The sequence below is a fragment of the Leucoraja erinacea genome, chromosome 31 (assembly GCF_028641065.1).
Source record: "Leucoraja erinacea ecotype New England chromosome 31, Leri_hhj_1, whole genome shotgun sequence".
Taxonomy (NCBI): Eukaryota; Metazoa; Chordata; class Chondrichthyes; order Rajiformes; family Rajidae; genus Leucoraja; species Leucoraja erinaceus.
Window position 1 is genome coordinate 20,128,680 of NC_073407.1, and position 21,414 is coordinate 20,150,093.

The window sequence follows — 21,414 nt, forward strand, 5'->3', positions numbered from 1 at the left end:
TAATATCATGGACTATCTATAATGAAGGCATATAAAGCAGAAAAATCAAATGACTTTAAATCCAAATGAAGATATGAATTTGTTTAATCAATATTTTTTCACGTGATAATGACTCAAGGTAGAGGACAGTAATCCAAAAATAAATCCAATATTTTAAAGAATATATCAATCTGTTCCGAAGATTATTTTTAAGAAAAGTAGCAAGTTGTGAAAAATATAAAACAGTAATACAGTTAATATACAAGTGGTTTTAAATCTCTGTACAGTCCAGCTGCTTAAATTCAATGTTAATTAAATTCCTGTTCACAGATTACAGTAATCTGTTTTGCCAGTTGTGCAGTGATTTGCTGTTTTTCCAATGTATCAATGTCATGAATGTTGCTTTAATTGTTATAGTACATGTTGAGTAAACTGCAACTCCCCTGCTTTTCTAGCAGGATGAAAGTATGTTTAGAAATGAGAGCACAAATGGGGATTATAAGTTAAAATTAAATTATTTGGGAAAACATTGGGAAATATGAGAGTATACTTCCAATTCAATGGAAGAACAAAAACAGTTATGTAGAACAAGATATTAAATCAGTAAGTACATTAATCAATGCATTGCTTACATTTCTGTTAAAGAAATTGAGCGATGCTGCTTCTCGGCGGTATTTTGCCTGCAGATCAATTTCAGCCTCTTTCTGTACCCTGGACTAGTTTGCTATTTCATGTGACCTGCAAATGTAGTTTAGAGTTTATGTTCACTATCATCCAGGTATCTGACAGTAGATGATAAACTGATCAATTGTTTTTGCCATGCACTTTGCAAAGACGGGTTGTGACTCTGTTGTGCAGAAACTCTTGATATGCACACAATCGTGCTAAAAACAAAATCCTATAGTGTTAGTTACCAGCATTGGAACAAATGCTGTATGCCTGGATAGATTTGGTAGCTGAACAGTACCCTGATCTAGGTTTTGATTTTCAATCCCACAGGTTCATTTAGCTAATTGTGTTTTGAACACCATGACGGCTGTAACTGCTTAAATGGTGTGGTGTGCATGTAAAATGTCTGGATAGAACTCAGTCATGATAGGAATTGGTGTTTGCAGGCATTATTGGCAATCGAATGGAGAAGGAATTCATCATTTGTTATCCCATTTATGATGGTTGAAGTTATTTAATTTTTTTTTAGTTATCATCCACAGTCTCCAGCTTAGTGAGGTAGTAAAGCAAATTCAGCAAAGATGAGATCACAAATGGATAGAAAACCAAATGCTAAACCAACCCATCCTCTTCTTTAAAATAAATCCTTTCCCATGCAACAGTCTTGCATACACAGAAAAACACCCACAAATTCCCAAGAATGCCCTGATCAAATGGATTTTCCTCTGAGCTGCAATGTTTGAGGTAAGAAATGCGATGGCGGGACATAAACTCCCAAGTTGTGGTATTGCTGGATACCAGATACAAGTGCGATACCAATAACAGCATAACCACCACGGTGAAAATGATAATGATGATGAATGCCAATAGCAGGAATGTGTTGATACGGAGCCACTCTTTCCACTCGGTTTCAGTACCGAATCCAGACCTACACATAAGAGCAATAATATTTAGGAATATTATAGATATCAGGCATTGTGCAATAATTAACTATGCAGAATGATTTCATGCTGATCCTTACCAGGCAATGTGGAAAGCCCACAACAGGACAGTCAATTGAGAAATCAGGTAGAGCATAAAGAAGCGATGATTTCTCTCCCCCACACAGTTCTCAATCCACGGGCAGTGGTGATCATATCGGCGTACACAGTGTTGACAGGACTGGCAGTGTTTAGACCGCATGGGTTGCTGCTGAAACGAATTAAAATCATTAGAATTTATCTTCTAAATCAAATAGTGCAAAAATGAGTTAAGCTTAACCCGAGGTGGAATTATTCAATGTTCTGCCTGCTTCTGTAATACAGAATCGACAGATTGAATCCCACAATCGCAATTTAAATTTGCCAAATTTACTAAATTATTTCAACATTTTAGCATTTACTTTGTTTTACAGAAAGAAAATGTCAGGGATTAGTACCCAACTAAAAATACAGATTTATGATATTTTGATATAACAGGCTTATAATTGAACACCAATTTATATTAAACTGCAATTTCTTGGAGCTCACTTTAGCTACTGGAGTTTCCAATTGAATGCAATAAATAAAAAATGATTGCACTTCGTGTGATAATTATCTAAATCCAACTAACATAGCTTAACACCTAACAGTATTAAGCATTGGTCACTGTTGGAGATGCCTCTTTCAGATTAGATGTTAAAAAAACCATGGCAAAAAATACAGGAATTCTCTGATATCCTCCCCATTATTATTATTTGCTCAACAGTGCATTTAAAAGCAGATCATCTGATCATTTTTTTCTCACTTTGTGTTGTGGGTTTCTCTGACATGGTCAGCACTTTATTGACCATCCCTAACTTTGACAGCCTTTCAGGTCGGAAACAGGCCCTCGTCTGAATTGCTTTTGAATTTCTTGAGATTTTTTATACTGAACTGATACACTTTAAACCTGTACTTTTAGAAAAATAAATTCCCACCTGGACCATGCAGTAGCCACAGCGCCTCAATCTCTGGGCTTTCTGTACCACAGGGACCATCTGTTCCTCGTCATCCCAAACACAATGAACCGATCGAGACACCTGGGTTTGCAAGGAACCAGCAAAAACCTCAGGAACTGAAAAACTTATTCTTCAAAATAAAATACATAGCACTATGTTTATTGGAAGAAAGTGTTAATTTTAAATAAGGGGGTAAATATTTGCAAACACAATCATATGAAGCTACCTGAATTTAGGGAAGACAAATAAGTACATAAGGAACATAAGACTCCTAGTAGCAATGGATGAAAATTGTGGGAGAAAGCTCACATGAAACAAAAACATCAACATGAAAGAATAGCACCAATTGCCAGTTTCTTTACTACAAGTTTTGTCTATAGGTGACCCCTCACGTTTTAGAGGGTTGTGTTCCTTGAAAACAGTCTATCACAAATCTCTGTAACATGAAGCTGCGTCATTAGTGCATACGGCACGAAACACGAGTTAAAAAATATATGGATGTTTTATTTACTTTTTCTCCCAGTAAATTCCGTGAGAGCAAATTTTATTCCGTGTCTCCGATTTGTGACTTCTGTAAGGGGCAATTCCCGTTACCCAAACAGTCCTAAGGAATTGCAGATGCAGATGCTAGAATCTTGAACAAAACACAAGGTGATGGAATAACTCAGTGGGTGAGGCAGCATCTGTGGAAAATACAGAAAGGCAATGTTTCGGGTCGGGACTGACGAAAGGTTCCGACCCGAAACGTGATCTATCATGTCCTCCAGAGATGCTGCCTGACTCGCTGAGTTGCACTCGCACTTTGAGCCCTAACACAGGTTGCCTGTAATTTCGGCTCTGGAGCAATATCTTTACAGGATATAACTTACTTTGGCTACTCACATGGAGGAAATAATGCAGCCTCAGCTACCTGTGGCATATTGTGCTAGATGTAGATTGATTTACCTTTAGTTCATCATCAAATGTGACGTATCCTGGATCCATGAGGGAGGTGATGAAGTACAGTAACATTGAACAGAGAACGAGCAGGAGGAAGGTTACTGGCTTTAGGAACTCGCCACGTTCCTCGCTCTGCTTCAAATCTGTAATTAACAATAACAATTATTTGCATTCGTTCAGCATTTTTCATATGCATGAGGAAAGTGACAGGCAAATAAGTAATGAAAATGTAGTCATATTTTCTCCTGGATGTGGAGAGGATGTTTCCACACGTGGGAAAGTAGGATTAAGGGACGTTCTTTTAGGAAGGAGATGAGAAGAAATGTCTTTAGTCAGAGGGTGGTGAATCTGTGGAATTCTTTGCCAATGAAGGCTGTGGAGGACGTCAGTGGATATTTTTAAGGCAGAGATAGATTTTTGATTAGTACAGGTGTCAGAGGTTATGGGGAGAAGGCTGGAGATTGGGGTTAGGAAGGAGAGATATATCAGCCATAATTGAATGGTGGAGTAGACTTGATGGGCCGAATGGCCTAATTCTACAATTCCTTATGACCTTCTTAGACAGTCCTTCAGGATCAGGAATGACATGCTTCTGCTGGAGTTCTGCAGATTTTAGGCCAGTGTTGCACCCATAAACTTTGTCATTAGTGGGGCAAAAGCTGCTTAATATGAAGGTAGTTATACTCTACATAATTTATACTGGGCTTTTGTGTGTTCAAATGGATTCTTAAAGCCTTAGCAAATGCTCCTCCATTCTATGAGGTCTTGAATCTGATTTTCTCATAAATTGTGGGAAGGAGTAGTGTCTAATCCAGGTTTCAGGTGGTGGACAAGCGATGGAGCCTGCCCAATCGAGCCAGCACTGTAAATAGGGCTTCAGAGCTAGGAATGTTGGGCTGGAGGGGGATACTAACGTTGGTCTGTCCGGTTTTGTGCAGTCTCTGCAGTCTGGTGGAGCGCGTCTCCAACAACAAATTCCTCGGGGTACACATCTCGGAGGATCTGTCCTGGTCCCTCAACACCTCCAAGCTGATCAAAAAGGCGCAGCAGCGCCTTTACTTCCTGAGGAGGCTCAAGAAAGCTCACCTGTCCCCCCAGATCCTGACCAACTTTTACCGCTGTACCATCGAAAGCATCCTGACCACCTACTTCATGGTATGGTACAGCAGTTGCACCGTAGCAGACAGGAAGGTACTACAATGGGTGGTGAAAACATCAGTACATCATCGGTGCCCCGCTCCCTGCCATGGATGCCCTCCACCGAAAACGGTGTCTGAGACGGGCCGGGAAGATCATCAAAGACCCCTCCCACCCCAACCATGGACCCATCAGGGAGGCGGTACAGGAGCCTCAGGTCTCGTACTAGTAGGATGAGGAACAGCTTCTACAACAACACTATCACACTGCTGAACTCGGAGTCCCACCGATAGATTTCTCCAGTCTCTCCGTCCACATTGTTTACTTACTCTGTATTTTTATTTCTATATTGCACTATTACTATGGACTGACGCTAAACTGCATTTCGTTGTACCCATACTTGTATTTGTGCAATGACACTAAAGTTGAATTGAATTGAATAACACCTCTTCAGTGCTTTGAAGAGCTTACTGTAGGCTAATTAGGATCAGAGGTGAATTGTAGTAAATACCCAAAGGGCTTGACTAAGTAGGAATGAGGTATAGATACCTCCCTGGCTGGAGCATCTTAAACTAAAGGGCACTGTCTCAAAAGAAGAGTGTTGGTCATGCAGGTAAGATAATATTTTCCTTCAGCCAGAGAGCATAGAATCTTTGGAAGGTAGACAAAAATGCTGGAGAAACTCAGCGGGTGAGACAGCATCTATGGAGCGAAGGGAATAGGCAACGTTTCGGGTCGAGACCCTTCTTCATGCTGAATGCTGCCTCACCCGCTGAGTTTCTCCAGCATTGTGTCTACCTATGTTCTCCCCGTGATCCGAGTGGGTTTTCTCCGGGTGCTCTGGTTTCCTCCCACACTCCAAAGACGTGCAGGTTTCTAGGCTAAGTGACTTGGTATAAATGTAAAATTGTCCCTAGTGCGTGTAGGATAGCGTTAGTGTGCAGGGATCGCAGGTCGGCGTGGACTTGGTGGGTCTGTTTTCACGCTGTGTCTCTAAACTAAACGACCCACGGACATGTTGGACCCACTGACGGCCTCACCCGTTCTGTGCAGGAAGAGAATCAACGTCACCGCCCAGGTGAGCGCCACGTGACCGGCCCGCACAGCGAAGCCGGCGGACAGAACCTTCCGGAACATTCCAGAGCAAACGCCGGCTCGCCGACCTCGCGTCCCGGCGGCGTGGGGCCACCTTCAGCCGCGGCGGGAGCGGAGCGGGCGAAGAGGGACCATCACCGGGGCCGGGAGCGGAGAACAGCCCGCAGTCAGCGCCGCGTCCCCACCCCCCGCCGTCTCCTCGGAGACAGTAACACGGCTGCTCATTGGTGGCGACGCCCCGTTTGGTTGGAGGTAAGATCAGTCCCGGGATCTGCGCTGCCGCCGGGGACTGGATCTGAAAATATTATAAACAGAACTGGGACTTGATTAACGAAATAGGTTCTCATCTAGTTTTAAAGGGGAGAAATGCTGCAAAAATGTTTGGGGAACATGAGCAGCTCCAGAATAAGAAATACAAAGAATTCGTGGTAAAACCAAACTAAGAGGCAAAGATCCTATAGCCGCTATAGTAGCAATGTTACAAAATTTTGAGATTTTAAAAATCAAGTCTGCAATTTATCCCATCAGATAAAGCATAACAATAAGTTTAATTTGACACCAAATTCACTTTCATATCTCAAGTATTAAAAAAGTTATGACCATTTTCATACTCGGAAATTAGCATCTTGTTCCCTATTGATTTTCAATGGGCATTACAAAAAAGCTGTGATCTTAGATAGTCAAAAGCACATTTCTTAAGGAAAGATTAACATTTTTAAATAGCCTAAGTGTCCAAAGATTATTCACAAATAATTCACAATATAACATGATTTTTATATCTAATTTACATTAATTTATAGGCCAAATGGAAGGAATTTAGTGTTCAATTGCTGTAAATAAATGCCCATTTAAATCGGTTTTCTAGTGGGTTCATGTGGAACGCGCTGGTTTAGAATGTTGACAGCGCGCTGGATTAGTGCCCTCAAATGCCGAGAAAAATACTGGGGGATATAAAAAGCCCAAAATGAGCTACTCGCTATAGAAAATTATAATTATAGGGTTATATACATGCCCCATTTAATGTAAAAATAAGGTACATACCTTTAATTGTTTGCTTTATAAAACCCTGGGGCTGCCAGAGCTTGCGAACTGAACGAGAGCTTTTAAATTTATTATATCTACTCTTCGAGGCCTATAAAACTAATAATAGCTTTTGGGACCGGGTCTTGCAGCGATTCTCCGTTAATGATTTACTAGGCTGAACATCTGCGATTGGAACAGCCTAGTAAAAATCGGGTTTTAAACCCGCCCCCTCCAAACAGCTCCAAAATCACACACAAGGGGAGGTGCAGATGCTCAGCCACGATTCAGGTACGTTTTGTAACATACCTAGCTATAGGATCTTTGCTCGAGGTACCAAGATTTCTCTCTCCGTCCCTACCCCTAGTTCTCCGATTAGTTTCACTGCCCCCCTGATTAAATTTACTGATTGCATCCTTCCTTGTCAGCTTTCCCTCAGCTAATAATGAACCATTCTACATTTCTTTATAAGCATCTGCTTTGATCTGTCGTTTTCACACCTTACCCCTCCATATCTCTGGTCTCCTTCTCCCCTGACTCTATCTAAAGAAGGGTCTCCACCCGAAACGTCACCTATTCCTTCTCTCCAGAGATGCTGCCTGGCTCGCTGTTACTCCAGCATTTTGTGTCTGTCTTATATTGTAAATAGAACTGGGACTTGATTAACAACAGGGTTTCTCATCTGGTTTTAAAGGGGAAAATGGCGCAAAGGTGTTTCGGGAAGATTACCAGCACCAGAATAAGAAATACAAAGATTTTTGGTGAAACCGAACTAAGAAGGACCAAGATGTGTGTGCTCCAAACCAAAGTGTATTAGACTAGTTTAGGGGTAATTAACTACATCTGATCGTGATGTTATTTCTTTACAAAGGGTCATGAATAGGTTCACAATATGTGCCAGTACAAGGTGCAGAAATGGTTAAGAGCATTTGCAGTGCTGAAAAGTTTGAGATTAGTTTATTGTCAAGTGTACAGAGGTACATACAGTGAAAAGCTTTTGTTGCGTGCTAACCAGTCAGTGGAGAGACAATACATGATTACAATTGAGCCATCCACAGTGTACAGATACGTGATAAAGGGAATAAGGAATAACATTTAGTGCAAGAAAAATGTCCAGTATTGTCCGTTCAAAGATAGTCCGAGGATCTCCAAAGAGGTAGATAGTAGTTCAGGAGTGAAGAAGGGTCTTGACCCACAAGGCCTTCTGTCCAGAGATGCTGCCTGTGATTGTGATGTTATTGCTTAAAAAAAGGGCCAGGAATAGGTTCATAATATGTGCCAGTACAAGTTGTCAACTCTGGGTACATGAGTCAGAATCTATTTGAGATAATCATTCATTATCAATCCCTTCAGCTTCCTCCTTTAACTCTGGGACTATGTCAGATTCTCAGGGAATGAATGTAATGGATTCTACAGGGAATATCAGGATGACGTATATAGATAAGCATCAATAAATGAAATATGAAATTTTATTTTAAGTTGTAAGAACTTTACATTGTTCCATTTCTGTATTGAAAACATAGTCAAGTTACAAAGTCTTCTAATAAAATGAATATTAAATATTTGGTCATAGTATTGTTTATCACCCAAGTTCCTCTGCAAATCATTCAACACCAAAAACCTCCACGTGATTTTTCATTTCATCCATCCAAAAATATAATTTTTGCTCAAATACCCAATAATGCGAGATGGCATCCTGGTAAAACTTGCAGTGTAAGTGACAAACAGTGGTATTTCAAACATTGGTGAGCAAAAACTGCTGTAGACAGGAAATTCTATTTTAAAACCCTTCAGTACAGAAGGGTATCACTTGGCCTATTACGTCTTTTGTGTTTTACTTTCAAAGCACACTAATCCATTTAGCTCATCTTCCTCTACTATTTGCTACAGCTTTATCCCTTTCCATGTATTTATCCAATTCCTTTTTGAATCGTATTCCAGAGCCATTTCAGTCAATATCACAAAGGTTTAGACTTCAGTGCACACTTAGAAGTGGTGAAATATTGGATGAGTTATCTTTTTTGAAGAGGCATTAAACACAGGCCCCATCCACACTGCCAAGCAAATGTTAGAGTCCAGGGCATTATTTTGAACAGGAAGGAGAATGGCTATTCCCCCTGTCCTCGCTAATATTTATCCCTCAAATCCAATAGACACTATTTGATCATTGCATTGTACTTTGGGGGATAGCTTGCTACTTCAAAATTGGATGCCATAATTCTCACAAAAGTACATTAAATGTAGTTCTTTGGCTATAAACCATTGTGGTTCACCAGAGGCTATCAAAAAGGCCTTGTCATTGCTAATCCTTTTTACATTAAAAAAATTAAATACAATCATTGCCACCACCACTTTGTTCCTCTAACCAATTTCCTGGGTGATGAGTAAGGAATAGTCTTTCAATAACCAAGTATCATAAAGAGCAATGTGATAATGACCGTATATCTTTTTTTAAATACAACTGAGTGAGGGATGAATATTGGCGAGCACCAGAGAGAATTCCCCAGTTCTTTAGCTACCTGAGGAGGTCAAGGAAAGAGCGTTCACGGCACAGCCCTGTTTCCACCAATCTTTCCACCACCAAGCACAAGAAGCGCAAGACAGACACCATTGTATGCAGATGCCGAGAAGTGTGTTCAGCTCTGGCTGAACAACTTTTAATCTTGTGTGTGGACTCGATAAGAAGAAGAAGCTACCTGAGAAGTCAGGTTCAATGTCTCTGAAAACCTGTGCCTCCAATCGCACTACAGTTCTTCTTAATGGGACTAAGAATGTTAGTCCATTCAGGGTTCGGACCTCAAAGCTAAGGCTTGAACCTGTGATCTGACAGGGAATGAAACTTGATTGACTTTTATTGTAACGTAAACAAAATGGGAATGTAGTTTGATACTTGCGCTATTGAACCTGGTGCAAAACAAAGACCCTTTGGAACAATAAATCTGGAAAATGAGGAACGGTCAGTGCATGAGCAGGAACGTGTTGGGTGCCTTGAATTCCTCATCCATGCCCCTTCCAGATCGCAGACAGAAGGGGATATGTGAGTTGAGGATTTGGGGCTATTACCAAGCACACGACATCTCAGATGCAGCATCACTATTACGGCGGGTTCTTGTTGGGGACCATCCCATTTCTGAACGGGTGTCATCTGTGTTTGTCAACTTTGGCCAGCGGCTGTAGCGTTTGGTGGATTGCTTATTATTCCAAATCCGTGGTTTTGTGTTCATCTGAAACATAACATCATATTTAACACTTGCCCTCTGAAGAGACTTATGAAAGCAAAGTAGACTGCAATTTAGAAATGTCATTGTATCTATATTTATTTTCCATTCATAATGCTAATGGACCAAAATAATTCAGTTGTGTATATTGCACAATATCAAAGACTGGTCATGCTTTCATTTCTCTGCTACCATCGGGAACAGGATACAGGAGCCTGAAAACTGACCACCAGCTTAAAGAGCAGCTTCTTCCCAGCAACCATCAGATTTCTGAACACTGCACAACTCTAACCTCAGCAACGATAATCTTCTATTGACAGTATATTTGGTTGCACAATGGACTTCATTTTTTATATTATCATGGTAACCAAGTACTACGGTTGTTAAGTTATTGTATTTTTGATTATTATATATTTACATGAGTTATTGCATTTTCAGGCCTGTTAAACTGCAGCAAGAAATAATTTCATTATTCCATTATAGGTATATATGACAATTAAACATACTGACTTGAACTCTTGTTATAAATATATATGCATGTATACATTGGAGCTCAATTTTTAAGTAGAAACAAAAGTAGGCAATTTGATGGCCTTGAACATGCTTCACCATTTAGTAAAATCCTCCACCTCAATTCTACATTCCTGTCTAATCCCTATTTCTCAGCCCTGAATATATTCAGCGATGCTTTCTGAAAGTCCAGGTACACTACATCCACTGGCTCTCCCTTGTCCATATTCCTAGTTACATCTTCAAAAAATTCCAGAAGATTAGTCAAGCATGATTTCCCCTTCGTAAATCCATGCTGACTCGGACCGATCCTGTTATTGCTATCCAAATGTGCGGCTATCTCATCTTTTATAATTGACTCCAGCATCTTCCCCACCACCGATGTCAGGCTAACTGGTCTATAATTCCCCGTTTTCTTTCTCCCGCCTTTCTTAAAAATTAATATTACAATGTAGAGTATGTGTATAATGTGTTATGTATGTTGCATTATACAGATCTAATGTCTAAAAGCTAGATATTCTGAAGCAATTCAGACATGCAGTGAGGTATGTGGATTACATTTCTAGCTAGCTGATCTTATCTTATTAATTCCTATTTAAAAAATTGCTTATATTGTTATAGGAGTGTGGTGCGAGTGGATTTTTCTAAATGGAACTTCTACCTTGGGTTGTAAACCTAACTTGTGATATATTATGTAGATAAAAAATAGTTTTACCTGTGGGCTTTGAACACTACAACACCACTACTACTTCAAAAAACTAAGATGGTCTATGGACTGTGTATTTTGTTTGCACTACTAACTTTGGTTTTGCACAATTATGACTATCCAGTATTACTGTTATTAACTGATTGCATTATTGATTATTCTATATTTATTGTGGTATTGCCTTAATGGTCCTGTTAAACTGCAGCAACTTTACCGCTGCACTGCAGCACCGCCCCAAATATTTAAAAATCTTAACTTTATACCTTAACTTTGACAACATAATTTTCTCTAACCTGTACAAAGACTGCAGTGTTCATCTGAAGTGTCTCCATTCGTTCGTTCATTCTTGCCAGCCAGTCCCCATGGTCCATGATCAGCAGCTTTAGGTCATCATTGGACTCTTGGATAAAATCAAACCCAATCTCGCTGCTGGGTGATACAGCCTGAATCCAGGAAAACACAAAACACGTTTCAAACATGGTTCTACCCTGATCTGACACTTTAGTTTAATTTAGATACAGCGTGGACACAGGCCCTTCAGCCCACGCCGGCCAGCGATCGCCGCATACACTGGCACTATACTGCACGCTAGGGCCAATTTACAATCTTTACCAAAGCCAATTAACCTACAATCCTGCACATCTTTGGAGTGTGGGAGGAAACCGGAGCACCTGGAGAACATTCACGTACAAACTCCGTACAGACAGCACCCGTAGTCTCTGGTGCTGTAAGGGAGCAACTCTACTGTTGTGCCACCGTGCCGCAACACATAGTTGGAGCATCACCAACACGTGGTTCCTACTACATCACCATTTCAACTACTCAGCATAATCATCTTCAACCCCTGAGATAATTTCGGGTGATACAATACATTATCTGCATTATTTGTCTGCAAATTCAATAATAACATTCAGAAAATACACCAGGTGGGGCAGTATGATGGCAAACTCGCTAATCGTCTTTCTCGCCCTTTTCTTCTTTTGTTGTTTTTAGTCTTGTTAAATGTATGTTTTAGTGTATCTTTAGTTTTGTATTATGTGGGGGGTGGAACATTTTTAATCTCTTTCCTCGACGGAGATGCGGCCTAACATCGAGGAGCTGGCGGCCTCTTGCTGGGGACCAATTTCAGGAGCTCCAACCACGGGAGCCTGCAGACTTAACATTGTGGAGTTCGCGGTCCCTTGGTTAGGGTCTGACTTCGAGTTCCAACCGCCATAGCTTCGACCGCCCCGATCGTGGGAGCTTCGATCACCGGCTGCGGAGTTTCGAACACCCCGACTGCGGATGGTTCGACTGCCCCGTCCGCGGGAGAATAAGGAGGAACGAAGATAAGACTGTATTGCCTTCCATCACAGTGAAGAATGTGGGAGAGCGCTGTGGTGAATATTTATGTTAACTTTTATGTAGTTGTGTGTCTTGTTGCATTTTTGGTATGGCTGTATGGCAAATCAAATTCCTTGTATGTTTTTAAATACTTGGCTAATAAATTAAAGACAAAAAGAATTGGATCAATAATAAAGTAAAAAATATCCTTAGCCTTGTAGAAAGAACAAAGGGGTGATGCTGCCTGGATACATTTCCATGGAGCTGGCATGGACAAAGTGAGCTGAATGGGCTCTATGTATTCAACTATATTCTATGACTCTATAATCCAATTATTTTAAATATGATGTACGCTTTGCCACTCCTCGGCTCCCTCTTGAAAGTAGGCACAAGGACAGCATGCACAGCGCCAGAAAATGGTTGCTTTACTGAAGGTGGCTCAAGGATTAACATTGGTCCGGATATTCGTTACAACTCCACAGTTCTTTTTCAATACTGTGCTGTGGTTTCCTTCCACCTGATGAGGCACCTCAGCCCAATGTCTTATTAAAAGATGGGAACATCTCAGCTTAATGCCTTAATGAAGAATGGGGATTGATCTGGACTGCATTGGTGTGTTCTTGGTCCTTGAAAGGGGCTTAAACACCAAACATTCTGTCTTGGGTAATTATGCCACTGACATTAAATTGTATCCTAACTTGAGTGATTCCGACCCAATTAGACTATAAAAATACTGGCAATTATGTTCATTAATAAAATTAATACTGTCATCCTGTAGAATAAGGAATCAAATTCATGCTTTTGGAGCTTTGCAATGGTTCAGGTTTATTATTGTCACATGTACAGTGAAAAGCTTTGATTTGTATGCTATCCAATCAGATCAGATAAAACTATTCATAAATACAATCAAGTTAAAAATTCAAATATAATAGGTAGAGCAAAGGGGAAGATGCAGGGTGTGATTCTTCACTTGTTCCACCACAGGATTGAAGTAAACTGTGGTCAGTAATGTAAAAAAAATTAAGTGCATGCTACCTCAGCGATGGAAAGTCGCAAGTGTTCCAATTTGTCGATCTGGTTCCTTAGCCGATCCTCCAGATCTTTCATCAGAGCCAAATTTTCATCAGTCTTCAGATTTTCCCTCTGAGACATCACGATGACCTGCAGGAGGCTGCAAACGAAGTAACTGAATATTGTTCAAAAGCTCTTATGTCTGAAATGTTGGCTACAATTTTAGATACCATCTCCATTTTGACCTCTTTTTCTCTGGCATAAACGTGAAAGAGACCAAAGCATGTCAGAATTGACCAGTTCTGATGACAGGTTAGAACTGAAGCTTGTTTTTATCTCTTCACAGATAATGTATGACTTGCTGAGTATTTCAAACACTTTCTGATTTTATTTCAAATTGTCACCGTCACACCATAGCATAGAAGCATAGAAACATAGAAATTAGGTGCAGGAGTAGGCCATTCGCCCCTTCGAGCCTGCACCGCCATTCAATATGATCATGGCTGATCATCCATCTCAGTATCCCGTACCTGCCTTCTCTCCATACCCCCTGATCCCCTTAGCCACAAGGGCCACATCTAACTCCCTCTTAAATATAGCCATTGAACTGGCCTCAACTACCCTCTGTGGCAGAGAGTTCCAGAGATTCACCACTCTCTGTGTGAAAAAAGTTCTTCTCATCTCGGTTTTAAAGGATTTCCCCTTTATCCTTAAGCTGTGACCCCTTGTCCTGGACTTCCCTAACATCGGGAACAATCTTCCTGCATCTAGCCTGTCCAACCCCTTAAGAATTTTGTAAGTTTCTATAAGATCCCCTCTCAATCTCCTAAATTCTAGAGAGTATAAACCAAGTCTATCCAGTCTTTCTTCATAAGACAGTCCTGACATCCCAGGAATCAGTCTGGTGACCCGTCTCTGCACTCCCTCTATAGCGTTCTAGAATGGTTGCTATTTTCTTTGCACTTTTTTTCTCCTCCCCTTGTCCATTTTCAGTCGCCACCGTCGATCTGCAAATAACAAGTACTCACCACCCCTTCCAGCAGGCACTGCCACACATCTTTCTGCAGACTCCCGATCTGAACCGTCACCTGTCCATTCCCTCCCCAGATGTTGCCTGACCAACTGAATTCTAACACCACTTTATGTTTTTTAGTGAATACAGACCCAGTCTCCACCATTTATCTTATTGACCGTCTCCGGTACGGGGTTGGTATTGATGGCACTGCCCTGAGCTGGTTTGTCTGCTACCTCAAATATAGGAGTTTCTCTACAAACATAGGCGACTCTTTCTCCTCCCCAGCTAGCCTTTCCTGCGGGGTTCCACAAGGCTCCATCATAGGCCCCATTCTCTTCTCCCTGAATATGCTCCCCTAAGGCCAAGTCATTCAAAGGCACGGCATTTCTTTCCACTGCTATGCAGACAATACACAGCTCTATCTCCCCCTGAAATCCAACAACCGATCAAATCTACTCAGCCTTATGCACTGTCTCGAGGATATAAAGTGTTGGATGGCCCAGAACTTCCTCCAACTAAACGAGAGCAAGTCTGAGGTCATCCTACTCAGCCCCTCGGACTCCATCAAGACGATAGCAGGCAGCCTTGGAAGCCTTACCCCCTTCAAAAACCTTGGCGTGATATTTGACTCCGTGTTGAAGTTTGACAAACAAGGTATTGCTTTGGTAAAAGCGAGCTTCTTCCAGCTTCGCACGATCGCTAAAATAAAACCATTCCTCCAATTTGACGACCTCGAAAAGATCATCCACACATTTATCTCCTCCCGCCTTGATTACTGCAACTCTCTTTACACTGGCATCAGCCAATCATCCCTGTCCCGCCTGCAATTGGTCCAAAACGTCGCAGCGAGACTTCTGACGGGCACCCGAAAAAGGGACCACATCACCCCGATTCTGGCCTCTCTCCACTGGCTCCCAGTGCGGTTCAGAATCAATTTCAAGCTCCTCCTTTATGTATACAAAGCCCTTCACGGGCTTGCCCCCACCTACATCAAAAATCTGCTAACCCACCATACCACCTCCAGGTCCCTCAGGTCGGCCGACTTGGGGTTACTGACCATCCCGCGGTCTAGGCATAAGCTCAGGGGCGACCGCGACCTAGACTATGGAACAGCATCCCTCTTCCCATCAGAACTGCCCTGTCCATCAACTCGCAAGCATTTCTTGAGGTCCTCTGAGGGAACGCTGTATGTATGTATTTAAGTATGTATTGTTGATCTATAAGCCACTGTTTGTAGCACGTTAGTGCCTGCACTGATGTAAAGCACTTTGGTCAACGAGAGTTGTTTTTAAATGTGCCATAGAAATAAAATTGACTTGACTTGACTTATCCAGCAAGCCCGTCATCCCAAGAACCAATGTGAAAAGTATATCGGTTTTTAGGTAAGGAGGCTTTTTGACCCTACTTCTCATTATGCGGCTTATTGTACTGTTTCGTTGACTGGCATATCTATGAAGCACGTTGTGACATTTTACAATAATTTGATTCAGTGGTTTTGTTAAACATCTGGAAGGTGATAACTGCAACAAAGAAAGTGCAATGCATTTATTAAAAAAAATAATTTACATAACTCTGTTTTTAAAAAAAACTTTAAACAAAAGTTTCTTAAGTGCAGTGATAGGAAATAAAAGGATTTATCGGCAATAATATTATGGGCAGGAGTTCACAAGGTCGCTTGGTGTTGGTGAATATGCTTGGGTGTCACGATACCTCTTTGCTTGATACAGAGCGAGGGGACGTCATAGGTCCTTGCGGAGAGAAAGCGGGGTTTAAAGTCCTAGAGGAAGGACTAGGATTCATTGGGCTCACAGGTGGAAGCTGAATTTTCATGATTACAAGTACTGTACTCACGAACACAAACAAATTTTAAAAAGCAAAGTGGTACATTGACTAGAAGTACGAAATAAAAACAGGTAATGCTTTAAACGCTCAGCAGATCGAGCAACTTCAGTAGAGAGAGAATAAGGGTTACAGTTTCAGGTGGCCTTTCTTATACAACCGTTGCCTGGCTTCTGTCTTCCTCACCCGAGCAAATAAAGATCAGCTACATTACAAAACACATTATCTGTTATTCAAACAGAAAACTTCAACAACAGGTTACCCTAACGCACTCACCTGTTGGGGGAAGGGGAGTGTGTTATTTCCTCTGATCGAGACGGCTACTCGTGGTGGTCTTAGATTAGCAATGTCCCGGTCTCTAAAATAGTTCACTGCAATTTGGGCTACAAGTTGAGTCTCCCAGGGGAATGTGAGGAATTCAACCTCAGTTGGTATTGGAGAAAATCAGGACTGGATACCATGAACGAACCGGATTTAAATGTTTCAATAGCTGAAAGGGATTATAATTCATGACCCTAACTTTTTTTAAAAAATCACTGGATTATTGTAAGTATATACCCTCAACCAGTGCTTTCTTTGTGGACAAACTGATGCCGGTACACGTGTATGTATGGCTTGAATGTACTCATGTATAATCAGACTTAATTGGATAGCACGCAAACAAGAGCTTGTCATTGTACTTTGATACATGTGACAATATTAAACCAATACCACTGAGGCCACCCTCTCCACTTCCTGCACTCGGAAAAAAAAAGCTTATTTTAGCTCATTTTGTAGCTCAATCCCCTGAGTTCTGGTAACATCCTGGTGAATCTTTACTGCTCCCTTTCCAGCATGTGACATCCTTCGTATAAGTAGGGCAACCAGGATTGCACACAGTACAAGAGAGTTCGAGTTAGATTTAGCTTAGGGCTAAGGGAATCAAGGGATGTGGGGATAAAGCCGGAACGGGGTACTGATTTTGGTTGATCACTGATTTTGAATTGCGGTGCTAACTCGAAGGGCCGAATGGCCTACTCTTGCACCTATTTTCTAGGTTTACTCCAAATCTGATCTCACTGATGTCTTGTACAGTTGTGGCATATCTCATTTCCTGCACTCAGTACCTTTGTCAATGACACACCAAACACCTTCACCCTGCCTATCCGTGTTGCCACTGTACACCCACGTCTCTCTGCTCCACAACACTTCACAGAGACCTTTATTGTGCAGTTCCTGTCGTAGTTTGATGTACCATCATCTTACACTTCGTGGAAGTAATTTAGGATGTCAAGGGCTAGTTCAGAAAATGTGTTCATTTTGACAAGGCATAGAGCATCCGGGATTTTGAAAATATCTTGCATCAAGTTCCCATGTGATTCCAGTAGCTGCACATCTCGCTTTGCGTCAGGGGAAAGTACTTGCACTGACTCCATTGCTCCTGGATACAAACCTTCTGCTTCTTGTACACCTGATACTTAGATGTTTAGACTCTGAATTAGAATTCCCTTTATTGTTAGACATCCATTTTTCTGTAACATATTTGCTTCAAAATTAACATATCCTTCAAATACTACACCTTTAGAATGCAACATTCTTCTGTAGTTATGTTCTTCATTACACAAGAAATGTCTTGGTTTGAGTACCTCTCACAGCTTCTTGATAATATGGCCGTCTACTACCCAGTGAGATTGGCCTTTAGCCTGTGTTTGTTGATCTCAGCTTGTATAATATTTTGGAGGGATAGGAGGAAGGAGGGAAAAGGGTACTGATCCATGCTCTCCAGACATAATTATTAACATAAGGTAGGCAAAGGCACAGCTTAGCTGTGTCACACTGACCAGTTAAATGATACCCTAAAGATGAAAACTCAGATCATGACACTTAAACATCTGTATTCCAACTAGTCAGCTGATAAAATACATGGATAGAATAGAACACTGATTGATGCAATTCAGCTTTTGCATTGTGTACCTCCTGTTCATATCACAGCCTATTCACTGTATACAATAGAGACCCACTTCCATAGACTGAAATACAGAGACAAGGAATTGTGAGCTGCATGTCTTCCGTCTTTATTTTAAAGTAACCAAAGAATAAGAGTACTGATAAACACTTTTCACAACCACAGTGTCTCAAAAGGCTTTGTAGTCAATGAAATAGAAATATTATTTGTTGGAAATGTTGCAATCTTCCCTGGGAAATTTGGAATTATTTTCTATAATAGCAGGTATTTGTAAGATATCCTTAACCTCCCATTCTCTCTGCATCCCCTTCTCATCCCCACCAACACCTTCTTCAAATTGCTTTTGGAAGTGAGCCATTATATTAACTGTCCAAATAGAACTCCAGTTCTAAAGGCTGGGAATTCTCTCAAGATGTGTTAAATCCATTGATGCCAAAAAAATAGTGTATGCCATATAGGTTTACACCTAACGTAGACTTGATCACTGGAACATTGGGTTCTCCTTTTCTAAAGGCTGCAACTAATATTTTCCTGCTTGGTAACTAAAGTCAGGGGGCAGGGATGACTGCTGTGTGGAAGATCATGAACTTTGTGCTGGGTTTGAGGACTTCATTCTTTTTCTAAAATAATGAAGAAGTTGGTTGCTGTGCTGGCAGAGGTACCAACAACATCACTGCAAATTCCTCCAAATTCACCGGGATGTCCGCAACCTCTTTCAACTCAACACATAGGCCAAGATGGAGTTCAGTTGGCCAGACTCCTGGTGGAGACACACTGCTCTGAGCCTCGCCACTCAGAAAGACAGAAGAAATCATTCAAAGGTTTCAGAGTCATCTTGAAAGTGTGCAGCATCCCCACCAACTCAGAGGTATCACTGCCCATGATCAGTCAAAGGGGAAAATAAGTTTTTGTCATTATGAAACTTGATAATATTACCTTCATTGTGCTGCCACAACTTTGGCCCTACAAGGAAAATTGTGTTTGAACCCAATGTTCAGCGATTAGAAACACCCTAAAGCCCAGTGTAAATTGAGTGGAAGCAAGTTAGCCTCTATGCCGAGAGGCTGCCCAAGAAGCAGATGCCTAAAGCTTTAGGGGGTGTGACAAACAGATTCCTAACTACAGCAGTGTTAACCTCTGGAACACACAATTGCTCTTTTCTCACAATGTTAATAAATATTTTCCCACTACTAGTTGTTTAATAAAACAAAGATTCTCAGTGCAGTTGTCCAGCTGTTCCATGTTGACAGTATGTTCGGGAGCTTTTAGACCAGGTAATCACAAGATATACTCCAAAAACAAACCAAGCCTTGGATAAGAGAACTCAGTCAAAAATGAGAGTTAGTACAATGATTACAGTTAATATAAATACTGTGTCCTCTTTGATTAAAACACAATGTGCTGGGGTAACTCAGCAGGTCTGGATAGGAGGGAAGGGAATGGAGGGAATGGATAGGCGATGTTTCAGGTCAGGACCCTTCTTCACTTAAGATTCCAGCATCTGCAGTTCCTTGTCTCCGCATCTGCTTTGATGCTGGTTTTCTATTGTAGACATGTACCATCAGTGGGTGCACTGGCTCTTCATCTCCAGTGTTCAGAACATGGAAGCCCTGGCTTTGAGAAATATATGAAGTGCAATTGCTTAATTGTGTGACTTGGCCAGGAACAGAAGCACAGCCATGAGATCTACATAGATGAGTACAGTATGTTTTACATCTTCAGCACCCACCTTCACATATAATTTGACAAGCTTTCAATACATGATCATAACTGGTTGATTAACATGATACGTGACTGACCATATTAGTTAAATTGCATTCGTTAGATTGCCAAGTGAAAGAGCATCCTCTTTCCCCTCATCTTCCCATCAGTCCTTCCAGATTCAATTTGAATCTAGGTAACTTACGAGTGGGTACTGGAGGGCAAGTGATGGGGGTGAACAAAAAGCGACAATAAATCTGTTCAGTATTCCCCAAAATGTAAATGTTATTAAAACAGCAAAGCATATGCCTAAATCAGCTTACTAAAGATTACTTGTACATCACTGAATTGGCACACATTACCCACCAATATTTGTGATTGTGACTCAAATTGGGCAGTTTTCAGTGGAACTACTCAGCTCATTTGAGGTCATGCCACTATATTATTTTTGCAATTAAATATATTGTATTGATATTACCCGCCAATTGAGAATGCTGAGTCTGTAATTAGAACTGGAACATAAAGAGTCCTCTACAAAGAATAGGTAAGATACAACTTTGCAACAGACCTACAGACCAGGTTCACAGGCTGGTGATTGAATTATCAGTTGCAAGAACTGAATATTAGCACACCTACAGGAACAAGTGCTTCAACAACAAATCATTTATTAATTATTCCTTATTTTTCTTAAAAGTTTATAACTGTTGACATTTGATTAACTGGCACAGCCCAAAAGATTTCACAATCAAATTTTTTCAAGACAAACCATGGAAGCACAATTTACAAAATGACGGGGGAAAGAGTGGAAGGAACATGGGACAGGGAGAAAATGTAGCCGAAAAGCAAGAGTGGAGGGAAAGAAAATGAGACTCAAATGGCAAGGAGAGATTAAAGGAAGAGTCAAAGTAAAGGTAAAAGGGATAAAGTGAGAGAAAACGCTAATTCCTTATCCAATAAAAAATGACACGAATTAACATTTTCTTGTGCAACACCAAATATTCTGCTGTGCGTCATCTTGACACCGTGTCATGCACAGAGGTTCCTCCCTATAATGCATCTGGTGCATTATTGTAGCAGGACATTAAAGTTCCTCAGTGTCTACACAGCACGCTTGACAGGAAGTAGTGAGAGTTGGTGAGAGCTTATTTTCAGTCTTTAACTCGACGTGTCCATCTGCTCCTCTTTAAAGTTCTCACAAAATTTGATGACATTTCTGTTGGAAAGCGAAATAAAAGAGTGATCACTTTCTTGAAACAGATTTGTATATCAACAGTTGCTTTTAATCAAAAGCTGGATAATATTGGTAGAAAATGTAAAGGAAACTGTAGATGCTGGAAATAAAACCAGAAA

At 41.0% G+C, this 21,414-nt stretch overlaps 2 protein-coding genes across 6 annotated transcripts in view; both read right to left on the minus strand.

Moving 5' to 3' along the window:
• Window positions 1-66: 66 nt before the first annotated feature.
• On the minus strand, window positions 67-5,967 carry zdhhc12a (zinc finger DHHC-type palmitoyltransferase 12a). 4 transcript variants are annotated; one of them, XM_055660231.1, is made up of 5 exons: window positions 5,722-5,967; window positions 3,551-3,687; window positions 2,585-2,686; window positions 1,670-1,836; window positions 67-1,576 (listed from the first exon to the last, which is right to left on the minus strand). In XM_055660231.1, the coding sequence occupies exons 1-5, from the start codon at window positions 5,816-5,818 to the stop codon at window positions 1,261-1,263; spliced, it is 819 nt and encodes a 272-aa protein (XP_055516206.1). In that variant the 5' UTR covers window positions 5,819-5,967; the 3' UTR covers window positions 67-1,260. The 4 variants fall into 4 exon arrangements, with proteins under 4 accessions (XP_055516206.1, XP_055516205.1, XP_055516208.1 ...); XM_055660230.1 differs by having other exon boundaries at window positions 1,670-1,839; XM_055660233.1 differs by lacking the exon at window positions 2,585-2,686.
• Window positions 5,968-8,828: 2,861 nt separating this feature from the next.
• The window catches only part of zer1 (zyg-11 related, cell cycle regulator), a 33,227-nt gene continuing 20,641 nt past the window's right edge, over window positions 8,829-21,414 (minus strand). For both annotated transcript variants that reach the window (XM_055660221.1, XM_055660222.1), the window contains exons 16-19: window positions 16,695-21,277; window positions 13,589-13,724; window positions 11,524-11,673; window positions 8,829-10,020 (exon numbers count right to left, since the gene is read on the minus strand). In XM_055660221.1, the coding sequence (XP_055516196.1) occupies window positions 21,220-21,277 (58 nt within the window). In that variant the 3' untranslated portion in view covers window positions 8,829-10,020; window positions 11,524-11,673; window positions 13,589-13,724; window positions 16,695-21,219. The remainder of the gene's footprint in view (window positions 10,021-11,523; window positions 11,674-13,588; window positions 13,725-16,694; window positions 21,278-21,414) is intronic.